The sequence below is a fragment of the Carcharhinus amblyrhynchos genome, chromosome 16, assembly GCF_965287045.1.
Source record: "Carcharhinus amblyrhynchos chromosome 16, sCarAmb.v2.hapA, whole genome shotgun sequence".
NCBI lineage: Eukaryota > Metazoa > Chordata > Chondrichthyes > Carcharhiniformes > Carcharhinidae > Carcharhinus > Carcharhinus amblyrhynchos.
The window spans coordinates 58,520,403-58,535,807 of NC_137339.1; the positions used below are offsets into that span (position 1 = coordinate 58,520,403).

At 44.6% G+C, this 15,405-nt stretch overlaps 1 protein-coding gene across 1 annotated transcript in view; it reads left to right on the forward strand.

Moving 5' to 3' along the window:
* Nucleotides 1–5,710: 5,710 nt before the first annotated feature.
* The window catches only part of pigt (phosphatidylinositol glycan anchor biosynthesis, class T), a 29,759-nt gene continuing 20,064 nt past the window's right edge, over nt 5,711–15,405 (forward strand). The window contains exons 1-5 of the mRNA XM_080205152.1: nt 5,711–5,978; nt 7,492–7,669; nt 10,780–10,907; nt 11,510–11,610; nt 12,558–12,644. Of these exons, the coding sequence (XP_080061278.1) occupies nt 5,744–5,978; nt 7,492–7,669; nt 10,780–10,907; nt 11,510–11,610; nt 12,558–12,644 (729 nt within the window). The 5' untranslated portion in view covers nt 5,711–5,743. The remainder of the gene's footprint in view (nt 5,979–7,491; nt 7,670–10,779; nt 10,908–11,509; nt 11,611–12,557; nt 12,645–15,405) is intronic.

Genomic DNA, 15,405 nt, shown 5'->3' on the forward strand with positions numbered 1-15,405 from the left:
GGGTCATGTCATAGAATCATAGAACCCTACAGTGCAGAAAGAGTCCCTTCGGCCCACTGAGTCTGCACCGACCACAATCCCACTCAGGCCTTACCCCCAATACGACACATTTACTCGCTAATCCCTCAACCCTATGCATCTCAGGACACTAAGGGGCAATTTTAGCATGGCCAATCAACCTAACCTGCACATCTTTGGACTGTGGGAGAAAACTGGAGCACCTGGAGGAAACCCACGCAGACACAAGGAGAATGTGCAAACGTCGCACAGACAGTGACCCGAGCCGGGAATCGAACCCAGGTCCCTGAAGCTGTGAAGCAGCAATGCTAACCATTGTGCTAGGATGATGAGTTGGGTGATTAGCCGTGATCGTGGTAAGTGGCAGAGCAGGCTCAGTTGGCCAAATGGCCTCCTCCTGCTCCTGGCTTCTATATTTCCTGCCTGATGGCTGATCTCAGAGTGTTTTGGTCAAAAACCTAGAGAAGGATGAACAGAATTTTAGTGTCTTTATGAATAGGGAAATGCCTGAGCTGACATGTACATTGCCTCAGATGTCAGATAGGATATACAATAATTGATAAGGGTGGATGAGTGTGCACATTGATGCACTGTCGGAAACACCCTTGAAACCACAGCCACACGGGGGGAGTACAACTGGACTCTACTGATAACAGTGCAAAAACAAATTTATTCTGCTTTAAATATATTCTGGCCACAATAAACTGCAATTAGTAATGCTACACATTGCATACCAGTTAATATATGTTGTCTAAATTATAGCGGCAATGTAGCAGGGAATGACCTAGAAACATTTGTGGTACAGAAGGAGGCCATTCGGTCCATCGAGTGTAGCTCACTGTGGAGCAAATTGGCCAGCCACAACCAGAGAACAAGGAGTAAAGAACATTACAGTACAGGAACAGGCCCTTTGGCCACCCAATATGTGCCAATCACATTGTTCTATCTAGACCAACTGCCTGTATCTCTCTATATCCCGCCTGTTCATGTGTTTACCTAGCTAAGTCTTAAATGTCGCGAATGTGTCTGCCTCAACCACCTCACTTGGCAGTGCATTCCAGCCCCCACCTCCACCGTGTAAAAAACTCCCTCCCGTACATCTCCACTGAACCTTCCCCCCCTTAGCTTGAAGTTGTATCCCCTTGTATTTGTCATTTATGCCCTGGGAAAAAGCTTCCAACTGTTCACCTTATCTATGCCCCTCATAATTTTATAAACTTCTATCAGGATCTTCTCAGCCTCTGCCTTTTCAGGGAGAACATCCCCAGATTATTCAATCTCTCCTTATAGATAATACCCTCCATACCAGGAAACATCCTGGTAAACCTTTTCTGTACTCCCTCTGAAGCCGCCATGTCCTTCTGGTAGTGTTCAGACCAGAATTGAACGTAGTATACCAAATGTGGCCTAACCAACGTTTTATATTTGCCAACTTCTATACTCAATGCCCTGGCCGATGAAGGCAAACTTGCCATATGCTTTTTTCATCACCTTTTCCACCTGTGCTGCCACTTTTAAGGATCTGTGGACCTGCATATCCAAACCTCTCTGGGTATCTATGCTCCTGATGGTTCTGCTATTTATTTTATAGCTCCCACCTGAATTTGATCTACCAAAATGCATTATCTCACCCACTCTTATCCCAGCAAATTTATTTCTTTCAATTTCAATTCCCCTTTGAAAGCATTGATCATCCCTGTTTCCACCACCCTTGTGGGAAATGAGTTTCAGGAGGGGGTGGTAGCATAATGGTAATGTCGCTGCACCAGTCATCCAGAGGCCCAGGGTAAAGATCTGGGGGTGTGCGTTCAAATCCCACAATGGCAGCAGTTGAAATTTAAATTTGATTCATAAACCTGGAATTGAAAAGATGGTCTCAGTAATGGTGACCATGAAACGATCATTGATTGTTGTAAAAACCCATGTGTTTCACTACTGACCTTTAGGAAGGAAATCTGCTATCCTTACCTAGTCTGGCCTACATGTTACTCTAGATTCACAGTAAAATAGCCTCGAGGAACTGACAATTAAAAAGGCAGATATGCCTGCTCACCTATAATGGTGGCAGAGGCTCCTGTACCCACCTCCATTCTTAGTGGCTGACTGTTCCATTAACGCAATTACATCTGGGGCTGACTTTAATATTATTTAATCTGCAAACTTCAGATTCTTCTTCATAGACATTTTCTAAACCAATTGCTTGAGTCATGGGGGGGATTAGGTGAACCCTTACTAGGAACACTTGTATGGAATGTTGTATCAAGAGAACAGATGTGATGGAGACAGAGAAACTGAAAGAATATTGTCTGTGCTAACACACATCCATGAGACTTACTCTTCATTGAGTAATGACAGCATGTCCATAAGATCATAAGACCTTAAGATATGAGAGCAGAATTAGACCATCCAACCCATCGAATCTGCTCCGCCATTCAATCATGGCTGAAAAGTTTCTTAAACTCATTCTCCTGCTTTTTCCTGGTAACCTTTGATTCCCCTTACCAATCAAGTACCTATTTATCTCTGCCTTAAATACACTCAATGACTTGACCTCTGTGGTAATGAGTTCCACAGATTCACCACCCTTTGGCTACAGAAATTCCTCCTCATCCCAGTTCTAAAGGATCATTCCTTTATTCTGAGGATGTGTCCTCGGATCCTTGCCTCTCGTACTAATGGAAACATCTTCCCATATCTATTCTATCCAGGCCTTCCATTATTCTGTAAGTTTCAATGAGATTTCCCCTCATCCTGCTATACTCCATTGAGTACAGACCCAGAGTCCTAATTCATCAAGCTTTTCATTCCTGGGATCATTCTCATGAATCTCCTCTGGACCCTCTCCAAGGCCAGCACATCCTTCCTTAGATAAGGGGCCCAAAATTCTTGCAATGTTCTAAAATTGCTCTCACCAGAGCCTTATAAAGCCTTAGCAGTACATCCTGCTTTTGTATTCTAGTCCTCTCGAGATGACTGCTAATGTTACATTTACTTTCCTATGTCAATAAGTAATATCAGGCTTTAACTAAATTATCAGTAATCCTGACACTTTAATGACTCCAGGTTCCCCTTCTCAGAAGAATGTTGGTCCTGAAATGAAACATGCCTAGGATCATTGAGTAATACTAAGCATTCATTTATATCATGCAGAATAGGACCAGCAGTGGGCTATTTGCACCCTGGAACCCGTCCTGTTATTCAGTAAGATCATGGCTGATGTCATGCTGGTACAGGCATGATAATACAATCTCCAATGCTATATTTTTATTAGAAACCAAAAAACTGCTTAGCATGTCATGTGACTTGATAGTATGCAGCTCCAGATAGATCTAAAACTCAAGCAGGGTGGTACAGTGCACAGCAGTGCTGCCTTGTAGCACCAGGAACCCAAGCTCGATTCAAGCCTCAGGACACTATATAGAGTCTGCAAATTCTCCCCGCATCTGTGTGGATTTCCTCCAGGTGCTCCCACTGTCCGATGATGTACAGGTTAGAATCATAGAATCCTACAGTGTAGAACAAGGCCATTCAACCCAGAGAGTCTTCACCAACAAAAAATCCCACCCAGGCTCTATCCCCATAAACCCATGCATTTACCCTAACTAGTCCCCCTGAAGATAAGGGGCAATTTAGCATAGCCAATCCACTTAACCCACACGTTTTTGGATTGCGGGAGGAAACTGGAGCACTCAGAGGAAACCCATGCAGACATGGGGAGAACATGCAAACTCCACACAGAGAGTGACCCAAGCCAGGAATCAAACCCAGGTCCCTGGCGCTGAAGGCAGCAGTGCTAACCACTGTGCCACCGTGCCATCAGGTGGATTGGCCATGATAAATTGCCCCTTCATGTCCAAGCTGTTGCAGGTTAGGCGGATTAATCATAAAACAATGCATGAGGTTAGAGTGTGGGATTGCACCTAGATGTGATGCTCTTTGGGAGGATTGGTGCAGACTCGAAGGGCCTAATAGCCTCTTCTGCACTGAAGGGATTTTATGATTCTAAATACCTAATTACACGTGGAAATCAATAGCCACTTGTAAAAGTCACACATGCCTTTTAATTAATGGTGAACCTTCAACAGAATGGACAACAGACAATAGGAACATTGAAACTCAGTGAGTCTTGGGTAAATATGAAATGAATCTCTTCAACTGTTGATTGTATTGTGAAGGCTCCTCATCTCAAACAGAAAATATTGCCTGTTTGAAACTCTCAGGGCATAAAAAGTCACTACACCGGAAGTTTGCCAGTCTAATACACCACAGTATTTGGAAAAGGAATTCGGACTTGTCACAGGCCACATGGATAGGGCAACCTGGAATCCTACCTGCTTCTAAAAGTATAACAACAGACACTGTTCCCAATTGTGGGGGAGTCCAGAACTAGGGATCATAGTTTGAGAATAAGGAGTAAATCTTTTAGAAATGAGGTGAGAAGAAATTTCTTCACCCAGAGTGGTGATTGTGTGAAATTCACTCCCATAGAAAGAAGTTGAGGCCAAAACATTGTCTGATTTCAGTAAAAAATTAGATATAGCTCTTGGGGCTAAAGGGATTAAGGGATATAATGGGAGGGGGGAATCAGATATTGAATTTGATGATCAGGCATGATCGAGATGAATGGCAGAATTGGCTCGAAGGGCCGAATGGCCTACTCCTGCCTCTATTTTCTGTGGTCTGATACACATACCACCAGAAACACCACATAAGCCAATGAATCAGCTGCAAGGCAAGTTCATAGCCAAGTAGTGTAAAGATATATAGCAAACGTGGGAGAAGGACTGTCTCCCAACCTGTCCCAGCTTCAGGTTTGCCTGACAGCTAACCTCATGGTCTACTGCAAGAAGAATCACCTCACAGCTTACTGACAATCCTCTGCTTTTACAAGACTTGCACTCCAGCTTCATCTTAGAAGCTATAGGTCTGCTATGGAAAAAATTGAAATCATTCCAAATTGTAATTGTGTTTTTTTTCATCATCTGTATCTAATCCTTGTGTGCTGAAAGTTTGTGTTAGATGTCACATTTAAATCTCTGGGTCAGTGTGCTAGTAAATAATGCTCTTTATTATTAAACTGACAAAAGTTTGCTGTTGGAAGTAATTTGTTTCATGTACATCACTTTGTATGCAAGAAGGCACACTAATCTCACACATTTAAACACTTTGATCAGGAACAATATAATAAATGTATAAACACTAAGAGGACACTGATTTAATTGTGGTCTAAAGTCTAATTTCCAATCGGCCCCTCATCCTGAAACTCCCTTGTAGATAAAAAAAGTCCATCTTGGTTTTGAATATGTTCAATGAATCAGCCTCCACTGCTTTATGTGCAAGAGAATTTAAAAGATCAATGACCCTCTGACAGAGGATATTCCTCCTCATCTGCATCTTAAATGGGACATCCTTTATACAGAAATTGTGTCTCAGGTTATAGGTTCCACACACAGACACATACTGACTTCAACTCCTTGATTCTCAAATTAGCTCCTCAGTGTCTGATATTGAGTCCTTAATGACAACTTTCAGTCCCTCAGTATCTGATATCGGTCCCTCAATGTCTGATATTGGTCCCACTATCTGTCAGTGTGTGATATAGATCTCAATGTGTGATATGGGTCTTACTGTGATATGGGTTTCAGTGCCGCGTTGTTTGTTGGGAGTGCTCTTTGACCCGGAAGTAGGAACTGTTTCCGGTCGGGCTCCGGCCGTTTCCATAGAGATGAGGCCTGGCCCAGTCCCCGCTCCGGTTCCGAGCCTCCTGCTACTGGCCGCCGCTGGGGCGCTCTTGGCCGGCCCGGTGCGGGCGGCGGAGTCTCTGCAGTGTCCACAGCGGGACCGCTTCCAGGAGGAGCTGGTGCTGAAGCCGCTCAGCTCCGGGGACCTGGCGGCAGATTTCCAGTTCCGCACCCGCTGGGATGTAGAGTTGGGCCGGGAGGGGAGGAGCCGCAACCGGGGTGAGGACGGGGCGGGGGAGGAAGGGCGGGGAGGTGACGGGCAGGGGGTGGGGGTAGAAGGGTTGCGGGACTGGCCCTGGGGCTCTCGGGACGGAGGTCTGCAGGCAGAGGAGTTGTGCAAAGGTGGGGAGACAAGTCCTGCCAGGTGGGGGGGGTTGACTGGTTGGGGGTGGGGAATGGTGACGGGTGCACCGGGTCGAGGGGGAGGGGTGACGGGCCCACTGGCTTGGTGGGGGGAGGGGGGGGTGATGGGTGTACCGGGTCTATGGGAGGTTGGGGAGGGGTGAGGGTGGGTGACTGGTGCACTAGGTCGGGGGGGGGGGGGGTGACGAATGCACCAGGTCGGTTGGCGGGGTGGGGGGTGACGGGTGCACCGGGTCGGTTGTTTGGGGGGGGGGGGGGGCGGGGGTGACGGGTGCACCGGGTCGGTTGGGGGGGGGGGGGGGGGGGGCGGGGGTGACGGGTGCACTGGGTCGGTTGTGGGGGGTGGGGGGCGGGGGTGACGGGTGCACCGGATCGGTTGGCGGGGTGGGGGGTGACGAATGCACCGGGTCGGGAGGGGGGGAGGGGTGACGGGTGCACCGGGTCGGTTGGGGGGGCGGGGGTGACGGGTGCACCGGGTCGGTTGGGGGGGGCGGGGGTGACGGGTGCACCGGGTCGGTTGGCGGGGTGGGGGGTGACGGGTGCACCGGGTCGGTTGGGGGGGGGGGGTGACGGGTGCACCGGGTCGGTTGGGGGGGGGGGGTGACGGGTGCACCGGGTCGGGAGGGGTGACGGGTGCACCGGGTCGGGAGGGGGGGCGGGGGTGACGGGTGCACCGGGTCGGTTGGGGGGGCGGGGGTGACGGGTGCACCGGGTCGGTTGGGGGGGCGGGGGTGACGGGTGCACCAGGTCGGGAGGGGGGGAGGGGTGACGGGTGCACCGGGTCCGGGGGGGGGGCAGGGGTGACGGGTGCACCGGGTCGGGGGGGGGGGGGGGAGTTGGTGGATTCACCCTGTTGTGGGTGACTAGTTCTTAAAATGACAATTTTAAGTTTCGTTAGAGTAGACAAGTAGAGATGATTAAATAAGTAGATTTTGCCATAAAGCTGGAAAGTGAGTTGGAGACGTGTAGGGAGGGGACCTCGGATCCTGGGACCTTGGCGACTGATGGCCAGTAGTGGAACATTTAAAATCAGAGATGTCAAAGTGGCCAGAATTAGACGTGCGCTGATATCTTGGAAGATGGTGGAGGCTCCAGTGATATAAAGAGAAGGCTTTGAAAAAGGAATTATAAATTTTATTGCTCTAAGTTCGAGCATTCTTCAGCCAGATAACAGCATGTTGTACTTTTGGTTATAATTGTTGCTGCTACTGAGTGTTTGTACACAAGGAGGATATTCATCCATCAGCGTGATCAAGTAATTTTTCACCCTCCCTGTGGCGCTCTGATGATCAGTGTTCGAGGTGCCAGACTGCATTGTTGTGGAGTGGGAATTTGTGTAAATGATGTTAATGTCCAATTTTTTCTACAGTCTCTCACTACAGGCTCTTTCCAAAGTCACTGGGACAAGTAATCTCCAAGTTCTCTGTTCGCGAGCTACACCTCTCCTTCACTCATGGTTTCTGGAGGAGGGGAGGGTGGGGCCAGCCTTTCCTCCAGGCCCCACCAGGAGCCGAGCTCTGGGTATGGTTCCACCCGTCAGTGTCAGAGTGAGTCTTTCACTACTTCCTCCTTCTCAGACGTTTCCGTGATAACATATTAAACCTCATTGGTCTGGACACAGCTGCTGATAGGTTGTCCCATTATAAGTTCCTATGTCCATATTTTTGATTGGAGCTGCCCATGTAAACTTATCATGCTTTAATTACACCCTCCTTCCCTCCCTCTTTTTTGAATTGGTGTTACATTTGCAGGTGGGAGAGACAAAATGGGGAAACTACAGGCAACGTAGCCTGAAATCAAATGTTGGGTAAATGCTGGAATCTTATTGAGGAAGTTGTAACAGGACACTTAAGAAATCATAATATATTTAGGCATTGTCAACTTGATTTGTTATTGCTAAAGTTTTTGGAGTGTAATTAGCAGGACAGATAAAGTGGAACCAGTAATTTGATTTGATTTATTATTGTCATGTATTAACATACAGTGAAAAGTATTGTTTTTTGCAAGCTATACAAACAAAGCATACTGTTCGTAGAGAAGGAAACGAGAGAGGGCAGAATGTAGTGTTACAGTCATAGCTAGGGTGTGGAGAATGATCAACTTAATGCAAGGTAAGTCCATTCAAAAGTCTGACAGCAGCAGGGAAGAAGCTGTTCTTGAGTCAGTTGGTACGTGACCTCAGACTTTTGTACCTTTTTCTTGACGGAAGAAGGTGGAAGAGAGAATGTTCGGGTGCGTGCGGCCTTTAATTATGCTAGCTGCTTTGCCAAGGCAGCGGGAAGTGTAGACAGAGTCAATGGATGGGAGTCTGGTTTGTGTGATGGATTGGGCTACATTCATGATCTTTTGTAGTTCCTTGCGATCTTGGGCAGAGCAGGAGCCATACCAAGTTGTAGTACAACCAGAAAGAATGCTTTCTGTGGTGCATCTGTAAAAGTTGGTGAGAGTCATAGCTGACATGCCACATTTCCTTAATCTTCTGAGAAAGTAAGACGTTGGTGTACTTTCTTAACTATAGTGTCAGCATGGGGAATCCAAGACAAGCCATTGGTGATCTGGACACCTAAAATCTTGAAGATCTCAACCCTTTCTACTTCATCCCCATTGATGTAGACAGGGGCATGCTCTCCTTTATACTTCTTGAAGTCAATGACAATATCCTTCGTTTTGTTGACATTGAGGGAGAGATTATTGTTGTCACACCAGTTCACCAGATTTTCTATCTCATTCCTGTACTCTGTGTATATATGCACTCTGTAGATGTGTATAACATAGATGTCAGCATCCGAGTCAACCTTAGAATCCTTGAAAAATCTCTCCAAAAGCAGAAGTCGGCTTAAATGCTGAGCATGAAGGTGATTGTGAGTCATTGCCAACTTTATCATTAGCCACATGAGGTTTGCTCTGTATGGCATGTTTTAAATTTCTGTGCAACTTCATAGTACAACCTTTATCTTCTGCTAGATTCTTTGCACCCAGATATAAGGTAAAACATTCATTGTTTTCCTTTTATTCTTCCATGGGATGTGGGCAGTGCTGGCAAGGTCAGCATTTGTTACCCATCCCTAACTGCCAATTGACTAAGTGGCTAGTTTGAGCACTTCAGAGGGGCACTTAAGAGTCGATCACATTGCTGTGGTTTTGGAGTCACATGTAGACCAGACCAGGTAAGGATGGCAGATTTCCTTCCCTAAGGGACATTAGTGAACCAGATGGGTTTTTACAAGAATCAGTGATAGTTTCATGGTCACCATTACTGGGTCTAGCTTTTGAATCCAGATTTATTAATTATATGAAAATTCCACCAGCTGCTTTGATGAGATTTGAACCCATGTCCCCAGAGCATGAGCCCGGGCCTCTGGATTACTAGGCCAGAAACATCAGCAAGATGTTACCATCTTCCTTGGGTTGAAAAATTGAGACTGATTACTAATGTAAATATCATGGGTTGTGGCTGAAAATGGAGTTTGATTTCGGAATGCTGTAAGAATGGCATCGTTTTATATTCTGGGTTGACGTGTGGTATCTGGATTTTTCAAAAACATTGATAAAGTGTGACATGAAAGGTTACTTTGCAAGATCAGAGCTCAGAGGATTGGTTAAAGAATAGAAAGCAGTGGGGATAAACAGGTAACTTTGTGACTGGGAGGTTGTTACTCATGGAGTATTGCAAAAATCAGTGCTGGAGCCTCAGCTATTTACAATCTGTTGACAACTTTGGTATGTTACACTCAGTATATTTAGGTTTTCTGATATGATGCTAGCTGGGAAAGTAAGCTGTGAGGTGGGCATAAGGAGAGTGCAAAGGAATATAAACATTACATGAGTGGGTGAAAATCTGACAGGTGAAGTAAAATGTGGGGAAATATGAGGTGGGGGAATAGTAAAACTGACCATTTTTCAAATGTTGGTGTTTATTTTGGGTATAAGCAATACAAAGCTAGTGTGCAGTCGCAGCAAGTAACTTGGAAAACAAATGACATTAGATTTTATGGGAGGAAGTTGGAGTGTGAGAGTAAGAAAGTGTTGCTGCAGTTATCCAGAGTTTTGGCAGGACCACACCTGGATTACTGTGTACAGCTTTGGTTTCGTAACTCAGGAAGATTATACTCCACTTTAAGAGTTCTATGGATACTTAATCTGCGAATGTATTCAAGGTCAAGATCGGTCTGCTATTAGATACAGTTATGGTGTTTTAGTTCTAACCAGTTTCTATATTGTTAATCTCTGTTGTTCATATCAAAGTGAATATTTCAGAGCACCAGATGAATCACTGGGTCACACAGAAGCTTTCACCTCTGGGTAGTGGTTTTTGAATTTAGTTTGGACTGATGGAATGGGGGTTGGCACCCTCTGGTGGTTGTAGGAATGTGATACAAACTCAATTATGAGCCTGTATCACAAAGCCGGCTGTGTTTTGATTCCTGCTCCAACATGGTGGATTTGGCTATATAATGAATGTGGTTTATGAAGTGGTGTGTTACTGTTAATGAGGCAGTTTTTCGCTGTGTTTCATCACTGCCTTGTAATTAGATACGAGGTAAAGTGAAACTGCTGATTTTCGTCTCTCATCTGTTTAGCTTTGATTGCCATGTCACTTCATGTACACTGAGCATTGACTATATGACTTTAACTCAGGTAAATCTTTCCTTCACAGTGTTGATACCACTTGGAAGGAGCTGACTAATGTTCTCTCTGGTCTGTTCTGTGCATCTCTTAACTTCATTGACTCAACAAACACTGTTACTCCAACAGCTTCTTTCAAACCTCTTGGCGTCATTAATGGTAAGCACTACGTTATAAAGTTGGTGTGTGTTTGTGTAAAAATATTTTTTGGGGTTGGGGTGGGATGTTTGCGATCCTTTTGACAGAGTCCCTGCCTCGAGATAGAAGCTCCAGGTTTAAGTCCTCTTTAGGCTTGCTGGCCATAGATGCTGTGTTCGTAATGTGGCCCAACCTGTAAATCTTTTAAATAGGCAGTAAGAGCGAGAGAGTTTCCTGGTCAACCGTTCTGCAGAAGACAAAGGCAAGCTACTGCAGTACTTTATCAAGCATAATAGTGAACTAATTGAATGAAAATTCGTGGTTACCAATAGAGGTATTGTTGTGTCTGCTGTACTTTGGTAAAACAGTCTGATGCTATCAGCAGTGAATCAGGATGTTTCCACCTCCCAGTTTGCAGTATAATACCTCTGAGCTTTCATGGTTATTCATGCATGATTTTGAAAATATCCAGATAAGTAAATTGGTTGAAGAGCTGGAGGCACTGAACATTCAAACAAATGTGTAAGCTAAAGGACACTTGCTGTAGTCATTCTATCTGCTTTATTTCTTATACCATACATTGGTGACAAGGTATCTCATTCCATCTATATATTTTCCTATAGAAACAGACCATAAGTTCCTCCGATACGCAGCCCTGCCGAGAGAGATTGTTTGCACTGAAAATCTTACCCCGTGGAAAAAGCTCCTACCTTGTGGATCGAAGGTAAAATGCACAAGAGAGAAAGTGATAAATACCATTAAATATAAGATCCAGGACTAACAAATATTAGAAATAAATTGAATAAACAATGTGTTTTAGTATACTGTGGTAAAAGTAATAAAGAAAATTTTGAAGTGATTTTATTTAATATGCTAAAGCAAAGGAAAGAATTAGAATCATTTGTAGGAGTTGCATTAAATACCAGTACACAGTGTATACTGGTGACCATATGGTCTTGCATGAATTGTGGTGCCGTTGCAACCAGAGGGTGAACGGAGTAAGCAAGTTGCCAGGTCTAAATTGAAATATGTGTGTTTGACTTGTTGACACTTGATATTGGGGAACTGTAGTGTTCAGGCTCTGGAGAGAGTGGAATTGGTTGTTGACCAAGGTTGAGAGTGGAGATGAGCATTTTGGGAGGGATGGAGACTGGGGGGAGTCTCAAGAGTTTGTCAGGAGATTGAGGCCCATGGGACTGTTGCAGTTATCTTAATATATGAAAGTTAACAAATGTCACCTTCAACAGCTTCTGTTTATTCAGAGCTTCATCCCATTGATCAGAGCATTGTCAAATATTCCACCTCGTTGGTCTGCAGCCTTGCAAATGAAATCTGATTGTATTGTGTGGAACATAATTAGTAGATACTTACTGACAAAAAATGGTAAAATGACTCAAAGCTAATTCAAAAACTCAAGACACTCAATGATTTTATATGTTGAGTAAATAGGGTCTACAGAATGCTTTGTATTGGGAACGATAGGAGTTGTGATAAATGCAAAGTGTGATACCTAATGTTGAGATGAGTGTTAGCTGCATAGTATATTTAGCTTTAGCAATGTGTATTAGATGTTAAGATTTTATGTAAGGATGTATTTAGCTTTTACAGTTCTATTTTCCACTCTTTTATTTCTTATGCCTGCTCTTTGTAATGAAGCATTCTGTGTTGTAGGCAGGGTTGGCAGTATTGCTGAAAGCTGAACGATTGTTTCACACCAGTTACCACTCACAAGCTGTCCATGTCAGACCTGTTTGCAGGGTGAGTGTTGATCACTGGATTGCACCCGGAGCCTTTGTTTATGATATTTAAACACAATGCTTTTGCAAACATCCAATCTTTCAAAGTGGTTCATGTTGCTGTCATCCAAAGTATTCTATTGTGGTGCTTCTTCAAGCACCACAATAGAATACTTTGTATGTCATAGTGAGGAAATGTTATAAAGCCATAGAGATTTACAGCACAGAAAGCCACATGGTCCAATGTATTTCTGCTAAGTCTTCAAAGGAGTGTAAAATCGAAGAATGGTTGCAGCACTCAGCCCAACATGTCTGTTCTGGCTCTCTGCATGAGTAAACTCGGTTCCACTGATAGAGGTTTACAGCGTGGAAACAGGCCCTTTGGCCCAACCTGTCCATGCCACCCTTTTTTAAACCCCGAAGCTAGTCCCAGTTGGCCATATTTGGCCCATATCCCTCCCTGCTCAGCTTATCCATGTAACTGTCTAAATGCTTTCTAAAAGACAAAATTGTACTCGTCTCTACTACTACTTCTGGTAGTTTGTTCTAGACGCTTACCACCCTCCGTGTGAAAAAAATTGCCAGTCTGGACACTTAAGTATCTCTCCTGTCGTCCTAAACCCTCTAGTTTTAGACTCCCCTACCTTTGGGAAAAGAGATTGACTATCTAGCTGATTTATGCCCCTCATTATTTTATAGACCTTTATAAGATCACCCCTCAGCCTTTTACACTCCAGAGGATAAGAGTCCCAGTCTATCCAACCTCTCCTTATAACTCAAAACATCAAGTCCCAGTAGCATCCTAGTAAATCTTTTCTGCATTCTTTCTAGTTTAATAATCATTTTTCTATAATAGGGTGAGCAGAACTGTACACGGTATTCCAAGTGTGGCCTTACCAAAGACATCCAACTCCTGTATTCAATGTTCTGACCAATGAAACCAAGCATGCTGAATGCCTTCTTCACCAACCCATCCATCTGTGACTCCACTTTCAAGGGGCTATGTACCCCTGAATCTCTTTTACTCTATAACTCTCCCAGTGTGCTACCATTAACTGAGTAAGTCCTGCCCTGGTTGAATCTATCAAAATGCATTACCTCGCATTTAGCTAAATTAAACTCCATTTGCCATTTGTCAACCCACTGGCCCAATTGATCAAGATCCTGTTGCAATTGGAGATCACTTTCTTCACTGTCCGCTATGCCACCAAGCATGGTGTCATCTGCAATCTTACTAACCATGCCTCCTATATTCTCATCCAAATCATTAATATAAATGACAAATAACAGTGGACCCAGCACTGATCCCTGAGGCACACCATTGCTCACAGGCCTCCAGTTTGAAAACTCTCTACAACCACCCTCTGGTTTATGTCATCAAGCCAATTTTGTGTCCATTTAGATACCTCACCCTGCATCCTGTGATATTTAACCTTATGCAACAACCTACCATGCAGTGCCTTGTCAAAGGCCTTGCTATAGTCCATGTAGACATCAACTGCACTGTCCTCATCTACTTTCTTGGTTACCCATTCAAAAATCTCATTCAAATTTGTGAGACATGATTTTCCACACACAAAGCCATGCTGACTGTCCCCAACCAGTCCTAGCATCTTTAAATGCCTGTAGATCCTGTCTCTCAAAATACCTTTCAACAACTTACCCAGCACAGATGTGAGGCTTACTGGCCTGTGGTTCCCAGGCTTTTTCCTGTAGTTCTTTTTAAACAAAGGCACAACATTTGCCACCCTCTAATCTTCAGGCACCTTACCTGTGATTATCGATGATTCAAATATCTCTGCTAGGGGACCCGTAATTTCCTCCCCAGCCTCCCACAATGTCCTGGGATACACTTCATCAGGTCCTGGGGCTGTATCTACCTTGATGTGGTTTAAGACTTTCAGCACTACCACCTCTGTAAAATGTACACTCCTCAAGACATCACTGTTTATTTCCCCAAGTTCCCTAACATCCATGCTTTTCTCAACAGTAAATACTGATGAGAAATATTCATTTAGGATCTCACCCATCTCTTGTGGATCCGCACATAGATAACTTTGTTGATCCTTAAGAGGCTCTACCCTCTCCCTTGTTATTCTGCATTCCCCTGCACTTTCACCTTAACTCTACAAATGTTTCCTCTTGAGGCGCTTACCGAATTCTCCTTTTAAAAGTCATGATTGAATTTGCATGCACCAATTCTTCCTTCCCCCTTCTTCACCTTTCATAGAAATTCTACAGTGCAGAAGGGGACCATTTGGCTCATCGAGTTTGCACACCCACTCTCTTACAGAGTATCTTACCAAGGTCCTATCCCAGTAATCCCACGTATTTACCCTGCTAATCCCTCTAACCTGCACATCTTGGTGTACAAGGGGCAATTTAGCATGGCTAATCCACCTAACCTGCACATCTTTGGACTGGAGCACCAGAAGAACCCATGCAGACATGGGGAGACCGTGCAAACTCCACACACACAGTTACCCAAGCCAGAATTGAACCGGTCTTCTGGTGCTATGAGGCAGCAGTGTTAACCACTGTGCCACCATGTTTTACGACATCAGCAATCTTGACTCTCCAACTTCCATGGTCTTTCATGCCAGCCAACTTCTTGGTGTTGTTTTCAAACCTTGTATCTGTTAAGCATGAGCTGCTGGTGTATTTGAGCTGCCCTCAATTTTGCCTGTTACTTCCAGACATTCTTATTCCTTGTGCTTGAACAATTGTAATTCTCTCTTGCTGATCGTTTGTAAAAGTCCTTTTAGAGTACCTGCTTTCCTCAA